Genomic DNA, 16,011 nt, shown 5'->3' on the forward strand with positions numbered 1-16,011 from the left:
TCACCCTTCTTTCTGCAATTTGCTGGCACATACACATTTGCATACTACCCAAACACCCTCAGGTATTTTAAATTTGGAGGTCTACCATGCAGCATCTGGTATGGTGCTTGCTTCACGGCTGAATTCCACACCCTGTTTGCTAGATGATTTGCCGCCAAAATTGCTTCACCCCAAAGATCTTCTGATGCATTTGCATCCAATAACATACTGTCTTTCATTTGTTTCAAAACACCAATACGCCTTTCTGCCAACCCATCTTCCTGCGGAACTGCAGGGTTAGTGGTGTTGTGACGCGTTCCTTTCCTTTGCAACCAATTCTTAAGGTCAGAAGACAAAAATTCGCCTCCTCTATCTGTGACCAAAGAACCCACTTTATACTCAAATTAGCGCTCTATTTGGTTCACCCAGTCTTTGAAGACTTCAGCAACCTTGCTCTTCTCCTTCAAGACCTTCACATAGGAGTACCTTGCGTGCCTGTCTACAATTACAAGAAAATACTGACTTCCCCCAACAGGTTTAGTTAAAGGCCCAGCCAAATCAGCATGCACCACCTCAAAAGGCTTCTGGGTGACACATTTTGTCTGCTTGGCCACAGGAAAAGCTCTTAATTTGACTTTGCTGCACACAGAGCATTCAAGATGATTCGGACAAGAATTCATTTTGAACTCAGGGCAAACCTCCTCCAGCTTTCCCAAACTTGAGAAATTTACAATTTTTCTGGTTCCTTTTCATGCCCTGGAAAGGCCAGATTGGTGGCACTGTCCCGATCTGGATGTAAAAGGGGTGGCTGGAGGCCATCCCTTCGGAGCTGTGTGCACAGCTCTTCAAAGTCAGCACTTTGAAGTGTCATTGGATTTGTTCTTTATCTGTCCAGTGTACTTTTGGGTAAGTGGCACAGCTGGTTGGTAACGGTGTTGAAACTGAGACCTTGATAGATTACTGTTTTGAGTACTGCCCATATTTGTGGCCCTACCGAAACCTAAAGAAAGACTGGACAAGAGGGTTGAATCTGAACTTCCTCACAGTGGACTGCATCTTATGAGTATATTCCAGTCAGGAGTCAGTCTCTGAACGGAACAAGTCAGTATCAAATGGAGTATCTTCTATGACTGCTTGGGCTTGGTCAGAAAGACTTGACGACTGAAGCCAAGCATGGCAATGGAGAGCTATTAACCCTGCCATCACCTTGCTCCCACAGTCAGCGATGTGTGAGCAGTCATGATCTGATGACCTGCCAGCTTTCCTCCGACTGCAGGAGGAAAGTCACTCTGCATTCTTCATCTTCAAGCTTATTTAGAAACCAAAAGAGTTAGTTGTAAGCCCCCTTGCAAGCCAAGTAGTTAGAGATCTTGGAGCTAAGAGCAACCAAAGGTTAGAGTTAATTCCCCATGGCATCAATCTTCTTGCCTTCTTTGTCTGTAGGTGTAGAATGCAGATGGCATGAAGCTATCAACCAGCCAGCAGTAACAATGATGGAATTAGGTTTTGGATGCTGCCCTAGAGGAGGAATGGCTGAATCATCTACCCTATAGAGAATCTTTAACGTGCTGGAAGTGGGTGGAATGAAGTATGGTGTCAATCAAGACTTCTGAATGACTTGAGCAAGGAACGAAAGCATTGATAAAGCTGCAGGAATGTTTACTTTGAATCCACTTGTAAACCTGATCCTCAATCGGAGTTCGTTGTTGCTGGACCTTAATGTCAATAAACTTGGCCATGAGGAGGTTCTGATGAACAAACACCTTCATATCATCAGTTAGGAAGGAAGGGCCCATGATGTCCAACTCAATTGGAAGAAATTTGTTAGTTGGAACAACCTTTGGACTTTTTCACATGAGAGGAATGTATCACCATCCCGAAAGAAGAAGAAAGTGGGGCCAATTCAAAAATGCACGAATTTACGCACTAGCTCATCACATGCAAAGACAACACAGCATCCATCCCAAAGAGAAAGCAGTGTGAATGCAAATGCATTCATCACATGAGCACTTACCCATCAGCTTCTTCATTGCGAATTAGTGTGTTTGCGCCTGCACAGGGAAGACAGGATCGCATCTGGAAGCCAGCTAAAAAGACCAATCACCCTCTTCCTCCTCCTTTTGTTTGGAAACATTTGTCAGAGCATTAAACTGAATTTCTATATTGTTGCTGTGTGCTTTCAAGTCGTTTCAGACTTATTGCAGACCCCATCATGGGGTTTTCTGGGCATGATTTCTTCAGGTGGTTTGCCTTTACTCCCCTCCCCCCCCCCCCCCTTTTCAATTTTCCTCTGAAGCAGCTGCTTTGTTCTGAGCAGCCTGAGAGAACAAGAAGGAAAATCGCAACAACAGAGGATCATGGGAATTGTAGTCTGTTTCTAACCGGGGGGGATCCGAACTAGAGATGCATTTTATACTAACGTAAATTCGAATTGACTTCAAATTCGCTGTGGAAAAGGATTGATAAATTTGATAGTTTTCCGAATTTAGCTATTTCTGGGATGACCTATGATTGCATTTGGATTGCCTTTGGATTGCGTTCAGCGTTGTTTGATAGTCTTTTGTGAAATTATGTGAAAAACCATGGATGGTTCTGGATTGACCCTGGGTTAACCTTCCAATTTTCCCCGTGTGAAAAAGACCATAGAGTCAGAATCAGATCCAGGCTCAGATGTACCAGATGTTGAAGAAAGGCAGGAGGTCTGGCTAACAACAGCAACAGTGGAGACAGAAGGAGTGGATTTTCCTTTCGCAGGCGACATAGTATCCTGGGCTTGAGTTGGCAGAAACACTTCCTGGTCCTGAGGCACAGTACTTTTAGAATGGTACTGGTCAATGGTTCAACCTTGCCGGATGGAGGCCAGGATAGCTGAGTGCATATAGTCAGAATGATGTCTCTTGTGTCTGGAAGGACATGTTGAAGAAGGCTTTTTTGCTATACTAGCAAGTATAGTGGCCAGAATGACTGTCACTTGTGGAAGAACTTAGAATAACAGGAATTTTAAGAACAGGACCTGCATCTATAATAGCCATGGTATCGATGGCCATGAACAGTTAACAGATGACACAGTTAACAGATGGGACCAAGCAGTCTCTGAAGGCTCAGGGAGGCAATTCAAAGAATATCAATTAACAAGTGAAAAAGGACAAAACTGACCCAAGGAAGAGGACATCCATGGGGTAACATGATCAAAGCAATGGGTTAAAAATTTTTTAGTGGCAGATGAGATTGTGGAAGACCAGCCGAAAGAATTAGAATAATCAAGGCCGGATATAACCAAGGCATGAACTGAAGTCCTTGCAGACTTGGCAATATATAAAGAAAAAAGGGACATGACCTTGCTACAGCCTCAGTGTGATGAAGAAAAGACAAAGAACGCTCAAAAATAAAATCCAGACAATGTAAGTCAAAGGCTTTCATGGCCAGCATCCATAGTTTTTTGTGGGTTTTCAGGCTATGTGGCCATGTTCTAGCAGAGTTTCTTACTGACGTTTCATCAGCATCTGTGGCTGGCATCTTCAGAGAAGATGCTGGCGAAATGTCAGGAAGAAACTCTGCTAGAACATGGCCACATAGCCCAAAAAACCCACAAAAAATTCCAGACAATGTATTTCTTTCACAGGATAAATGGGAACATTATTAAAACTGATGGAGAATGTATGCCATAAAAAAGATTTTAGAGGAAAAATCGGTAGTTTTGTCATTATCATGTTAGGTTTTAGGTGATGATCCATGCTGAGAAAGTTGAAAAACATGCCATAACATGATCTTCAATATCAGAAGAAAGTTCTGGAGTGGAGTATCAACTGAATATGATCAGCAGAATGATGACCGTTGAAAACAGTATGAATGAATAAGATTATCTAAAAATAAAATATAAAGAGAAAAGAACAAAGAGCCTAGAACAGAACTCTGTGGAACCCCAACCAAAAGGTAAAACAAAGAAGATGCCTAGGTCATGAAGAGAATCCAACAGAAGAGCATTGTGGCGAGTCACTACGCAGAGCTGATTCCCCAACAGTCAATCCTGGTTCAAGCTGCCTGTAAAGGTGGGGCTACTGTGAGAGGACTGACTATGAAAGGGGAGAAGTGAGTCAGAGTCAGGAGAATGTGTCAGTTTAAGAATCAGTTCAGAGCTGTTCTGTTGGGAGATTTGCTAGTTAGGATTCAGGCCAGTGTACCTTAGCGGAATTCATAGTTCTGAAAGGGAGAGCAATTTAGAAGTATAAGACAATAGGTTTAAAAGAAACCAGAAACAGTTTACTTTTGAAAGAGTTCAGTGAGGGAACTGAATAAGAAATAACTTGTAACTATTGGAGTACTGTTACTACTGTAACCATACAATCTGTGCAACAATCTTGAAAAGATAGTCTTAGAATCATAGAATCATAGAGTTGGAAGAGACCACAAGGGCCATCCAGTCCAATCCCCTGCCATGCCATGCTTGTAAATAAAGTTAATGTTTATCTTTACCAGAAGAGTATTGTCCTGAGTAAATTGATAACAATAACCTCACAGACAACACACTACTAAAGATAGAACACATATAAGAGGAAGACACTGGGGATCTCAACTCTAATTCATATAGGGAACGTGGATTAAGGGTAGAAGTGGGGAAACTGTCTAACAGCAAGGGGTCTTCGGTGAAAAGACAGCCTCAAAGCACTGACAGGAAGACTGCCTTAGTCACAAGCATTATCAACCACGTAAAGGCTGCAAAGAAACAACATAGACTAAACATAGGCCCTTTGACTTGGCTTGAAGGAAATAATCTGTTATTTTTGTAAGAGCATTCTCCATAGGGTGCAAAGGGTAACAGCCAGATTGAAAAAGATCCATTACAGAAATACAAGAGAGAAAGTTGAGGCAACATATATAATAGCATGTTCCAAAATGTTTGAGCAAAAAGGCAAGTGAACAAGGTGATAATTAGAATTCAAAGATATAATAATAATAATAATAATAATAATAATGATTTATTTCTAGCCCATCCTATCACAGAGAATCCAAGTGGGTTACAACAGTAAAATACACCGAAGTTACAATAAAATCCAAGAAGAAAACAATCACTATATCCATCCCCATTCCCAACACTAAAACAGGATTAAATAGTCATAGTATAAAAGTATTATGAACTGTAAAAACATTAAAACATTCAACTAGAATGTGGAGGAAAATAAGCAGACGAGGAGGCATTTTTCATAATCATGATCATGTTTATGTCAGGTTGGTATGCAGCTCTATATCTATATTTCTGTATCTATACCTCTATATCTAGGGAGGGGCAACTAAGTTGGAAAGGCCTGCCAGAAGACATCCGTTTTGAGTGCTTTCTTAAAAGCTGTCAGAGTGGAAATGTGGCGGATCTCCTCCGGCAGGTCGTTCCATAATTTTGGAGCAGCAGTAGAGAAGGCCTTCTGGGAAACTGATGTTAGCCTAGATTTTTTTAGGCTGTAATAAATTCTTCCCAGAGGACCTTAATGTGTGGGATGGACAATACAGAAGAAAGCGTTCCCTCAAGTATTCTGGACCCAAGCCATGTCGGGCTTTAAAGGTAATCACCAACACCTCGTACCTTGCCCGGAAACTAGTTGGCAGCCAGTGAAGGGACTTCAAGACCAGTGTTATATGATCATTTCTAGAAGTACCCATAATCAGTCTGGCTGCCATGTTTTGTACCAAATGAAGTTTCCGAACTTGGCACGAGGGTAGCCCCATGTAGAGCACATTACAGAAGTCCAATCGAGAGGTTACCAGTGCGTGTACTGCTGTTTCAAGGTCCCTTGGCTCCAGGAAGGGGCGCAGTTGGCGTATCAGCTGAAGCTGTTTACAACTTGACTGTCACATCCACCTGAGCTGTCAGCTGGAGCGACGAAGCAAGGAGCACCCCCAGACTGCGAACAGAGTCCTTCAGTGGAGGTGTGACCCATCCAGAACTGGTTGACATAACTCCATTCCCAGGTTCGGGGTTCCTATAGCAAGTACCTCCGTCTTACCTGGATTCAGCTTGAGTTGGTTTCCCCTCATCCAGTCCATTACCGCCCCAAGACAGGCATTCAGAAGAGAGATGCCATTTTTAATCACTGTATCAGTCCGAGACATAGAGAAATATATTTGGGTGTCATCAGCGTACTGAGAACACCCCGCTCCATGTCTCTGGATGATCTGGCCCAGTGGCTTCATGTACATGTTAAATAGCATTGGGGACAGGATCACGCCTTGAGAGACACCAGATTTGAGTTACTTCTTGGGCGAACAACTGTTTCCAAGCAACACCATCTGGAACCTACCCGAGAGGTAGGACCGGAACCACTACAATGCAGTGCCACCAATACCCAAGGTATCAAAGGCCACTGAGAGGTCCAAGAGCACCAACAGGGTCGCACTTCCCCTGTCAATGCCCAGGTGGAGACCACTGAATAAAGAGACCATGGCTGTCTCCATTCCATATCCCGCCCTGAATCCGGTTTGAAATGGATCCAGAAAATCAGTTTCTTCTAAGACAACTTGTAGTTGATTAGCAAATGCCCTCTTGATCACCTTGCTCAAAAAGGCAATAACGATACTGGCCTATAATTATTTCTGTCCAGGGGATCTAGGGAGGGCTTTTTAAGGAGTGGTCTAAGCACTGTCTCCTTAAGACAAGGAGGCAGGGTGCCCTCCCTGAGAGATGCATTAATCATGTTTATCAGCATCGGCTTGATCGTATCACCCCCCTGGATGGCCAGCCAAGTTGGGCAAGGGTCAAGAGGGCAAGTCATTTTTTTCATACTACTACGGAGCTTTTCCACATCCTCAGTACTTACCGACTCAAATTGATCCAGTCTAACAGTAATGGCGGAGGGGCTAGATGCCTCTCTAGTTGCTTCTGTTCTAAAGTTGGAATCCAGATCAGCTTTTATATATCTGTGTTGGTCTGTAGGATCAATATGTAGAGAGATCATGTAGCATTGTTGGGACTAATTGAAAGAAAGAAGTTGGTAGCATGAACTTTTGTAGACTTAAGTCTACTTCCTCAGATGCATTTGGTGGAGTGGAAAGCCATGGACAGACATATATATGTCATTAGTGTCTGAAAATGTCAATTCAAATTCCAAATCTTTTGTGTATGGAAATGAAGTGGCAAGTCCAATTTTAAATATGGTTGTTGGTGAACAAAGGTAGAGGAAACTAGCCCGTTGGTAAGGAGAATAGATGAGTGCAGGAAACAAAGAGTGATGTGATGAGCAGGTCAAGGATGCCCCTATGACGATGAGGGTTAGATAGCGTTGAAATGTGTTGTGTGCCAGGAAACCATTATGTTTGTTCAAACCATTACTGATGAATTGTAGTCTGTGGATGAATTCCAGTTCTGCTGTTTCCCTTTCCATTCTTCCTTTGTAGTACTTTTGTTCAAGGTCTGCTGTTCTGAGGTCTGAGATGCAATGCTCAGGAGACTGAAATATTCTGCCACCGGTTTTTGTATATTCCCATTCCTAATGTTTGACTTATGTCTGTATGTCCAATGAAAACAAAAATAATAACCAGGGAGGATCTACATAAATTCAGCTTAGACAACGAGAAAAGATTTCCTGTACCATGGATCAAATATTCATCAGAAAGGTGCCTGCAGCCAAGAAATAAGAGATGACTAGGAATGGGAAGGACAGCCATGAAATAACTAGAAAAGATTCTAAAGTGTAAAGATATGTAACTGAGCACAAAAGCTAGAATCATCCAAGCCATTATGGCCCAGTACAGACCGCCAGAAAGCAGCAGTCTGGGGCCGATTTTAGGGCTTGGGATTGCAGAGTGACTGCATGCTCCTGAGCCCCACCGCGGGACCACCATGATGACGTAATTGCAGCACAGCATCTAAACGTCATGGTGTGGCACGTGCATCATCACTGCGAGCGACTGCGCCACTGGCACACTCATGGCACCTGCCAGGCAGACTAAAAAGAACCCGCTTGTGGCAGGTTATTTTTAGTCCTGATGGAGGCTTGGTGTTTGGTTGGTGCAGCCTCCATCATGAGTAAAAATGGGCGGCTCCAGCCCACCCTTTCGGGGTGGTTAGTCGAGCCCCTCTATTTCCCATCACCATGTATGGATGTGAGAACTGGACAGTGCAGAAAGCCGATAGAAAGAAAATCAACTAATTTGAGATGTGGTGCTGAGGATGAGTGCTGAGGATACTGTGGACAGGCAAAAAGACAAACAAATGGGTTATAGAACAGCACAAGCCTGAAATATCCCTAGAAACCAAGATGATCAAATTGAGGCTGTTGTACTCTAGCCACATCATGAGAAGGCACAACTCATTAGAAAAGACAATAATGCTAGGAAAGGAAGAGGGTAGTACAAAGAGAGGATGGCTAGACTCAATTAGGGAGGTAATTGGCATGAATCTTCAAGATGTAAGCATAATTGTGGAATATGGGGGCCCTAGAGATGTCTCATCCACAATGTCAGCATGCGTTGGGGCTGTTCAAAGGCAGTTAACCACAACACTACATTGCAATATTTTATTGAAGGCATCATTTGCATACTCACAAGTCATCCAACTACCAGTGGTACACTGTTGCATTTGATAATCAGTTTTACAAAGCATAGAATTATGCTGAAAAATATAAATGAACATACCCATCCTTATATTGCACATCGGTATACACTTTTCTTCCAAAAAATGTTGTAATAGCCGGTGATTCTCCCCAATTCCAGAACTGCTTGGTAAGGGTCTTAGAATACTATTTATTTGAAATAACAAGTTAGAAGTATATTGTCACTTCAAAAGCACATTTAACTTTCTAAAATTTTCCCGCTAAATCTTTATATTTCAGTAGAAAGCAGAGATAAAAATATTAATAACTTTAAAGAAATGAGAATGATTGGTTACAGACTGAACACTAAGGGTTGGGACATACCGGCTGGAAAAAACAGCTTCTGGGTGGCTTGGCGACACTGCGTTTTGACGCCGCACATCCCAAAGACGCCTGGAAGCCACTCAGCCAACCAGATGGGGGTGGCTTCAAGATACTCCAGAGGTGTGGTGTTTTGATACTATACGCCACCGGAGCGCCAGGAAGTTGGATTGGGCACTGGGGTCACCTAAGGTGGCCCCAAACTGGCCCAAATAGGAGCAGAATCCGCTCCTATTGGGGTCAGTGGTGGAGGCCACCTTTGGGACCGCAGAGTGTGTTTGCTGTGGTCCCAAGGAATCTTTGGTGGGGGCAGCTTCAAATCACCCCTTCCTGCTGGTCTGTTCCAGCCCTAAATGCCTTCTGCTATTGCTGTGAGGCTTCTGTTTGATTGTAAGTTGGAAGATTTTTGCATTCTCTTTCCCCCTCCTTATATAGATAGGGATTTCCTGCAAGCAAATCCTCTCTCTCTCTCTCTCTCTCTCTCTCTCTCTCTCCCCTCTAATTTAAACTAACCATGTGACTTAGGTCACTCTCTCTTTTGGTACTCAAGCCCCATACATACAGGCCAAAATAAAGCTGCTTCAGGTCACTTTGGAAGTATGCTGCTTAAATGATGCATGCGTCGTAAAAGTGTGAAAATGCGCGTGAAAGCAAAAAAATAGAAGAGGTACCTTTTCCAGACCACAGCTTCCAGAACTCCCAAGCCAGCATGGCCAGTGAAGTTGTAGTCCAGAAAATATATTTTTTCCAAGTTGATTACAAGGGTATGAGGAAGGGAAGGTGGAAAATTTGTGGGAAGGAAAAGAGACAGAGCTATTGAAGAGAAACATATCATGCAGTTTGGGGGACACAGGCGGGTTACAAACCGCCATTTTGTATGTATTCACTACGTATTAGGGTTAGGAAGGGGTGGTGCTTCCGCACCCCCTAACCCTAGTACGTAGTGAATACGTACAAAATGGCGGCGGCCATTCCACACGGCCGCCGCCATATTGACGTAGCGGACGCTGTGTGTCCGCACATCACACGGTGCTTATGACATCGCGAGTGCGCCATTGGCGCCTTGCGGCATCATAACTGCACCGCAGGAAGAAGCTCCATTTTGGAGCTTCTTTTTTGCTCTGTGCGGGAGTCGTGCGCTGTGGCTGCTGCGGCTCCCTCGTGGAGCAAACAGCAGCACTGAGAGACGGCCAAATGGGCAAACCTGGTTCTAATGGCTCCTATGGGCATAGCTCTCAGGATATATTATGCAGGGTAGTTTACAGCCACCAGTTACCTATTTGTATATTTGGTTGATTTGTAAATATTTATTTACTTACATCCTTTCTAGTGATTTTCATTAGATTGGCTAAGATCTCCAACTTCCAGTTGTTTAACAATAGCAAAAATAAAAGCATTCTCCTTACTTCCTGCTGCAAAATTAAGGTACTAACATGATGAAAATTAGGGAAGGAAGTGGGGAGACTATGTATAGATGAGGTGAATATTGGCACAGAAAACAAACAATCAAACAAACCCCCTCTGTTCCTTAATTTTCACATTGTACCAGCTGGTGAACTTTGGTATTCTAGTAAAATGAAAAGTTAGTCTTGCAAACATGGAGTCTTCTCACTCATACAACAGACCATGTTTGAAATCAAATTTCTTCCAAATGTTAAAACATTTATTTAAAACATAGTTTCTGGAAGAACACTTATGCCTGAAATTTTTCTTAAAGTTAATCAAACAAGTGTTGTATCTGTGCTATATGCTCGTCCAACAGAGCAATTAGCTTGCACTTGCTGCAAGTGTACTCACATCTTCTGACAAGAACACAAACGTTCCAAAGCTGTTGAAGGAGACTACAGCAACTCCCTCAACACCCATATTAAGCAGTCTTAAGTAGGCATTGAAACAGAACTCTGGGCCTCCCCCTCAAAATGCCCATACAAAATGCCTTTTGGCCTTACTATGTACTAGTCGTGATTAAGGTAGAAGCAGGATATGGCTTAAGGAGAAAATAAATGTATACCTCTGCAGGAAGAAGTATACCTAATAACTCACTCTCTTGATATGATAACGCAGAAATATGATCGTCCTGAGCAGAAGCTGGAGAGAACATGTGGCAAGTTGTTTGAAAAGCAATTGTATGAACTATGGCCCGTTACAGACGGGCTAAAAAGTACGCGCGGAGCGCGTACTAGGGTTAAGACGGGGCGGTGCTTCTGCACCGCCCTAACCCTAGTGCACGCTCTGCGCGCACAAAATGGTGGCGGCCGTTCCACACGGCCGCCGCCATCAATACATGATGACCGCGCCGCCTCCAAACGAGGCAGCGCAGTTGTGACGTACTGGGATCGCGGCAGGGCGCCTAGGGCACCCTTTCCGCGACCCCGGAAGGAGCTCCGTTTCGGAGCTCCTTCCTGGTTTGGTCCGCTGGGCGCAGCCTTCAGACGGCTGCGCCCAGCGGACCAAAGGGGAAAGGGGCCAAACGGCCCCTTTCTCCTTCTCCCCGCCGCCGCGGGGTGTCCTTGGGGCTTGAAGCCCCAAGGACACCCCTTTCCAGGCTGCGGGGAAGGGGCCTTTTGCCGCTTCCCCGCAGCCCGGAAAGCGGCGGATCGGGGCTTCAGCGGCTGCTGCTCTGGCCGCTGAGGCCCTGATCTGGCGGGGAAAGGTGCGCCTACAGGCCGCCCCAAAGGGGCAGTCTGTAACGTGCCTATGTTAACAAATTGCAGAAAGACTCCAAGAAGATCAGGATATTGTGTGGAAACATGTTAACTAAACTTTTCATAAAATATATGTTGGATGGTAAAAAGCAGAAGTTACGAAGTCAACAAGCAAGGGGGTAATGGCCACAAAACACACTTTATGGGCTGTGGAAGAGATCTGTGAGGCATACCTAAAGGTTCCAGAGGCTGAAGTTTTCCCCCCAATCTTCCTATAAAGATTACAGCCAGCCTTAGTGGTTCGGGTGTTGGACTATGGAGACTAGCATTCAATTCTTATCTCTGCCATGTAACCCACTGGGTGACCTTGGGCAAGTCACATGTTCTCAAACTCAGGCAATGGCAAATCTCCTCTGAACAAATCTTGCCAAGAAAAGGCCATGATAGGTTTTGCCTTAGGGTCAACATAAATTAGAAGCGACATGAACACACATAACAGCAACAAAGCACCTTATACAAACTGTACACAGTGTGTCGCTGTGTTTCATACAAAACTATAACAGTATTTTATGAAAAGAATAAAATAATTACTTACTACAGATGGTGAAACTGCAGTGTGGGTTGTTTCAGAATCTTCTGCATTTTCTGGGTCAAATATCCATGCATGTATAAACTAATCAATAAAATAGAAAAAAATACTAAAATTGCTGAAAAAAGGAAAAGATGTTCAGTTTACATGAAAATTAACTCTAAGAATTAGTAAGCAGATATTATATCATCAATGCAAGGTATACCACTGAATTATATGTACTGAATTTGCTGTAACTGACAAGATTTTAGAAGTCTTTTCCTAATCTTCTCCTTACATTACTTGTGAAGAACTAAAGAGTTCTCCTCCTCCTTCATTTTGTGATTTTTTTAAACTTGATTTTTTAAAAATCAGTATTTTACACTATTCACTGGTATAGTAGTTATGCTACGGCAATGCAGTGGGACCTTGGTATTTGCGGACTTGCCATCTGTGGATTTGAGTATCCATGGATGACAAGCCCATGTTGTCCCCAGTGGCAGTGTGTGCATGTGGCCATGCCACCATTAGGGACAACGGGACTTAAACTGGAGTCCTGCTTTCCCTAATGGTGGCATGGCTGTGTGCACGTGCCGCCATTAGGGATAATGGAACTTGAGCATCCGCAGATTTTGGTATCTGTGGCAGCATGTGTGTGTCCAGAATGGATTCCCTGAGGATACCGAGGTCCCACTGGACAATGAAATGTAATAATGTGATGTAACATAAATTAATATTATACTGAGTGGAACAACACTTCTTTTCCTTGCACTGTCTTAATGTTTCTGGAGAATTTACATATAAAAGTTTAAATATAATTCTTTGTTTCTTTCTCTTTTCCAGCAGTGTAGATTAAGTGCAGTAGCACTTTTTATATTAGAAAGAACAGGTTACTTTCCATTAACCACACACATATAGGTTGTGTGTCAGTACAGAGACAGCTGAAAATATCTAGACCTCATCAAAACATGTTGAAGGAGGCCACCTTCCTCTTCAGTTCCCAGGATCCCATTAAACCTGACAACTTAAAATAATTTGTATAGGGGCAGGTCCTGTGGAGAGGAAGGGTGTGTTATGTGAGTTCACAACTGGCTACTCAAACCACATTTACAGATAAGTAATCTTGTTTATGGTCTCTGTGACTCACACATATGAATGTATACCAAGCTGAATTACCAGAGGCACAAGATGGTGGTAATTAGTCAATTAATATGGTAGTACTGCTGTACCAAATTTTTCATAGGTCTTTACTTTCACTTCCACGTGGTGCTGAAAGAACAGTTTTCTTAAAAGTTGCTGTGAATCTTTTGAGTAGTCATTTGTGAACATACTGTATGGGTCTTGTGCCTGCTGAAACACAAGCCTGAGCCTTAGGCCCTGGCCCATCCCAAATGCATGCTCCCATGAACTAACTCCTTTCCTCATCCACTGCATGAAACACTAAGTATGTTGGACTTGAGAATGAGAGGAGGGTGGGTTGTGTGAGGTCACATTATAACAACTCAAAAAAATTGAGTTACAGGTAAGCAAACACTTCCTTTTCTTCATGCTCTTTGTACTCACAAATGGCCAAGTAGATTTAGATTAGATTTATTATTACGATCAACTGATCAAAAATATCAACAAATATTAGTCAACAAACATCACAATAAATCATCAAATTGTAAAAGTACATAATAGTTCAAATTTCACTTATAAAATTATATTAAAAATAAAATTTAAAAGTATAAAATCATTATAAATGTATGAAATCATTATAAAATTTTAACAAACTAAAAATATTATGAACTTTTAAGAAACCATCTTACGCCAACAGACCATTGCTGCTGTGCAAAAACTGGCCACCCTTGTTGTTATTACTGGGCACTGGTCTGCCAGCAAATAAGATACATAAAATCCATCAGTTTTTCCAGGAAAATGACTAAGGATTGGATGAATAAAAATATGGCAATAGTAGACATACTGAAGGTGGGCACATTAAACTAATACCGATGATAAAACAGCTCATCCAATGATACATCAGCTCTATCCTTTAGTCCCAGTGGTAGTGTGTCATAATAGTAGATATCTGTGCTCAGACTGCCAATCTGCACAAATCTAGGAGAGGGACTTTGCCACAAAGAGCTGCTGATGTTTCAACTGCTCTTGTAAGATGGGGTCATAAAAATTGCAATATAGGCAGTTTTGCAAGGTGGTAAGCTATTGAATGGTAGAATTCAAAGTCCTTCTGGTCTCTGCTGCAGAAACATACAGTTGAAAATGGAGGCTGGTGAAATAAATTTCGAAAAAGGTTAATCGCTACCTGAATTGCTACCTGAAAGGTTGCTTCCTAATTGTAATTCAACATTGACATAATAACTTTGCTTTGCTACCTGTTAGACTGTCATTTACTTACAAATTTATCATCAAGATAACAACCTCATTATGAAGATTTAACAGAATATCATTTACCATTTGTGAAATTTATATCACCAGTCTCCATTTTCAACTGTATACGTATTTCTGCAGCAGAGGCTAGAAGGACTTTGAATTCTACTGGACCTTTATTGAATAATTTTGTTGCACCTTATATTTGTATGGGTAATTGCTGCTGGTTTTTACTGTTAGCCACATGGTGTTACTGCAAAATATAATTTTAGTACCATGTTCAAGTAGTGGTTTCATTTGTTGGGATATATAGTACTTGGTGATATATAGTACTGTGGTACTTTGTTAACTTTTTCCCTTTCATTTTTGGCATTTGTTTGTGAAACCTTCCCATTTGTAGTTTATCAATACCACTGAACATGGTATTCAACTGGGGTGCTTTACTGGGATGGAGCTTGGGGGCACTATTCCTTCTTGGCACTCTCCAGCAAGAAAAGACAAGAAAAGTGGTACTAGGGAATCCTAATTGATTCATTGGCTATTAGGCTGAGGAGTCCCTCAGGATTGTCCCCGATGCTGTTTATTATATACATGAAACTACTGGGAGGGGACGTCTGTAGGTTTGAGATCAGATGTCACCAACAGCTTTATTTCTCCTTTACATCTAATTCCAAGGAAGCTATTTCTGTGCTAAAGTAGTGCTGAGTATCTGTAATGGACAGAATGAGGGTGAACAAATTGAAGCTTAATCCAGATAGGACAGAGGTGCTCTCTGTCAGTCAAAAGACAGATCTGGCACAGGTATTCAGCCTGCGCTACATGGAGCTACATTTCCCCTGAAGATACAGGTTCACAGTTTGGGCATACTCCTAAATTAAGCTCTGAGCCTGGAGGCTCAGGTTTCCACGATAGCCAAGAGTGCATTTGCACAGTTAAAGGTAGTGTGCCAACTGTTCATTCATGGAGAAGTCTGATCTCCAGGCATGGTATGGTAGAATCATAGAGTTGGAAGAGACCTATCAAACCCCTGCAGGAATACACAATCAAGGTACCCTCAATAGATGGTCAACCAGCCTTTGTTTAAAAACCTCCAAAGAAGGAGAATCCAGCACACTCAGAGAGAGAGTGTTCCATGGTAATATATGCCTTGTGTGGATTACTGTAACGTGCTCTACTTGAAGTTGTCTTTGCAAAGGGCTCAGAAACTTCAGTTGGCCCAAAGAGCTGTAGACAGATAGCTAACTGGGACTGGCTACAGGGAACACACAACTCCCTTGCTGCAATATCTCAGTTCGCTGCTGGTCCATTTCTGAGCATTATTCGAAATGCTGGTGATGACTGAAAAAGCCCTGCACAGCTTGAGTCTAGGTTATTTGAAGGACTGTATCCCACTATATTAGCCCATTAGAGATGCAATATCTTTAAGAGAGGCTCTTCTCCCTGTCCCACTACCTTCTCAGTCTTGTTTGGTGGTGAAAAGGGAAAAATCCCTCTCATAGAAATAGGGAGACTAGGATGGTTCCTCCCTGCTGTTCTTCTGCCAGCAAGCCAA

At 42.6% G+C, this 16,011-nt stretch overlaps 1 protein-coding gene across 5 annotated transcripts in view; it reads right to left on the reverse strand.

The window, feature by feature from the left end:
* Positions 1-16,011, reverse strand: part of CATSPERE (catsper channel auxiliary subunit epsilon) — a 116,514-nt gene that overhangs the window by 74,119 nt on the left and 26,384 nt on the right. For all 5 annotated transcript variants that reach the window (XM_089529805.1, XM_089529806.1, XM_089529804.1 and 2 more), the window contains 2 exons: positions 12,120-12,197; positions 8,602-8,705 (listed from right to left, as the gene is read on the reverse strand). In XM_089529805.1, coding sequence (XP_089385931.1) covers positions 8,602-8,705; positions 12,120-12,197 — 182 coding nt within the window. The remainder of the gene's footprint in view (positions 1-8,601; positions 8,706-12,119; positions 12,198-16,011) is intronic.

This window comes from Sceloporus occidentalis, unplaced genomic scaffold, assembly GCF_023333645.1.
Source record: "Sceloporus occidentalis isolate IW3139 unplaced genomic scaffold, rSceOcc1.0.p SCAF_6, whole genome shotgun sequence".
Classification (NCBI taxonomy): Eukaryota; Metazoa; Chordata; class Lepidosauria; order Squamata; family Phrynosomatidae; genus Sceloporus; species Sceloporus occidentalis.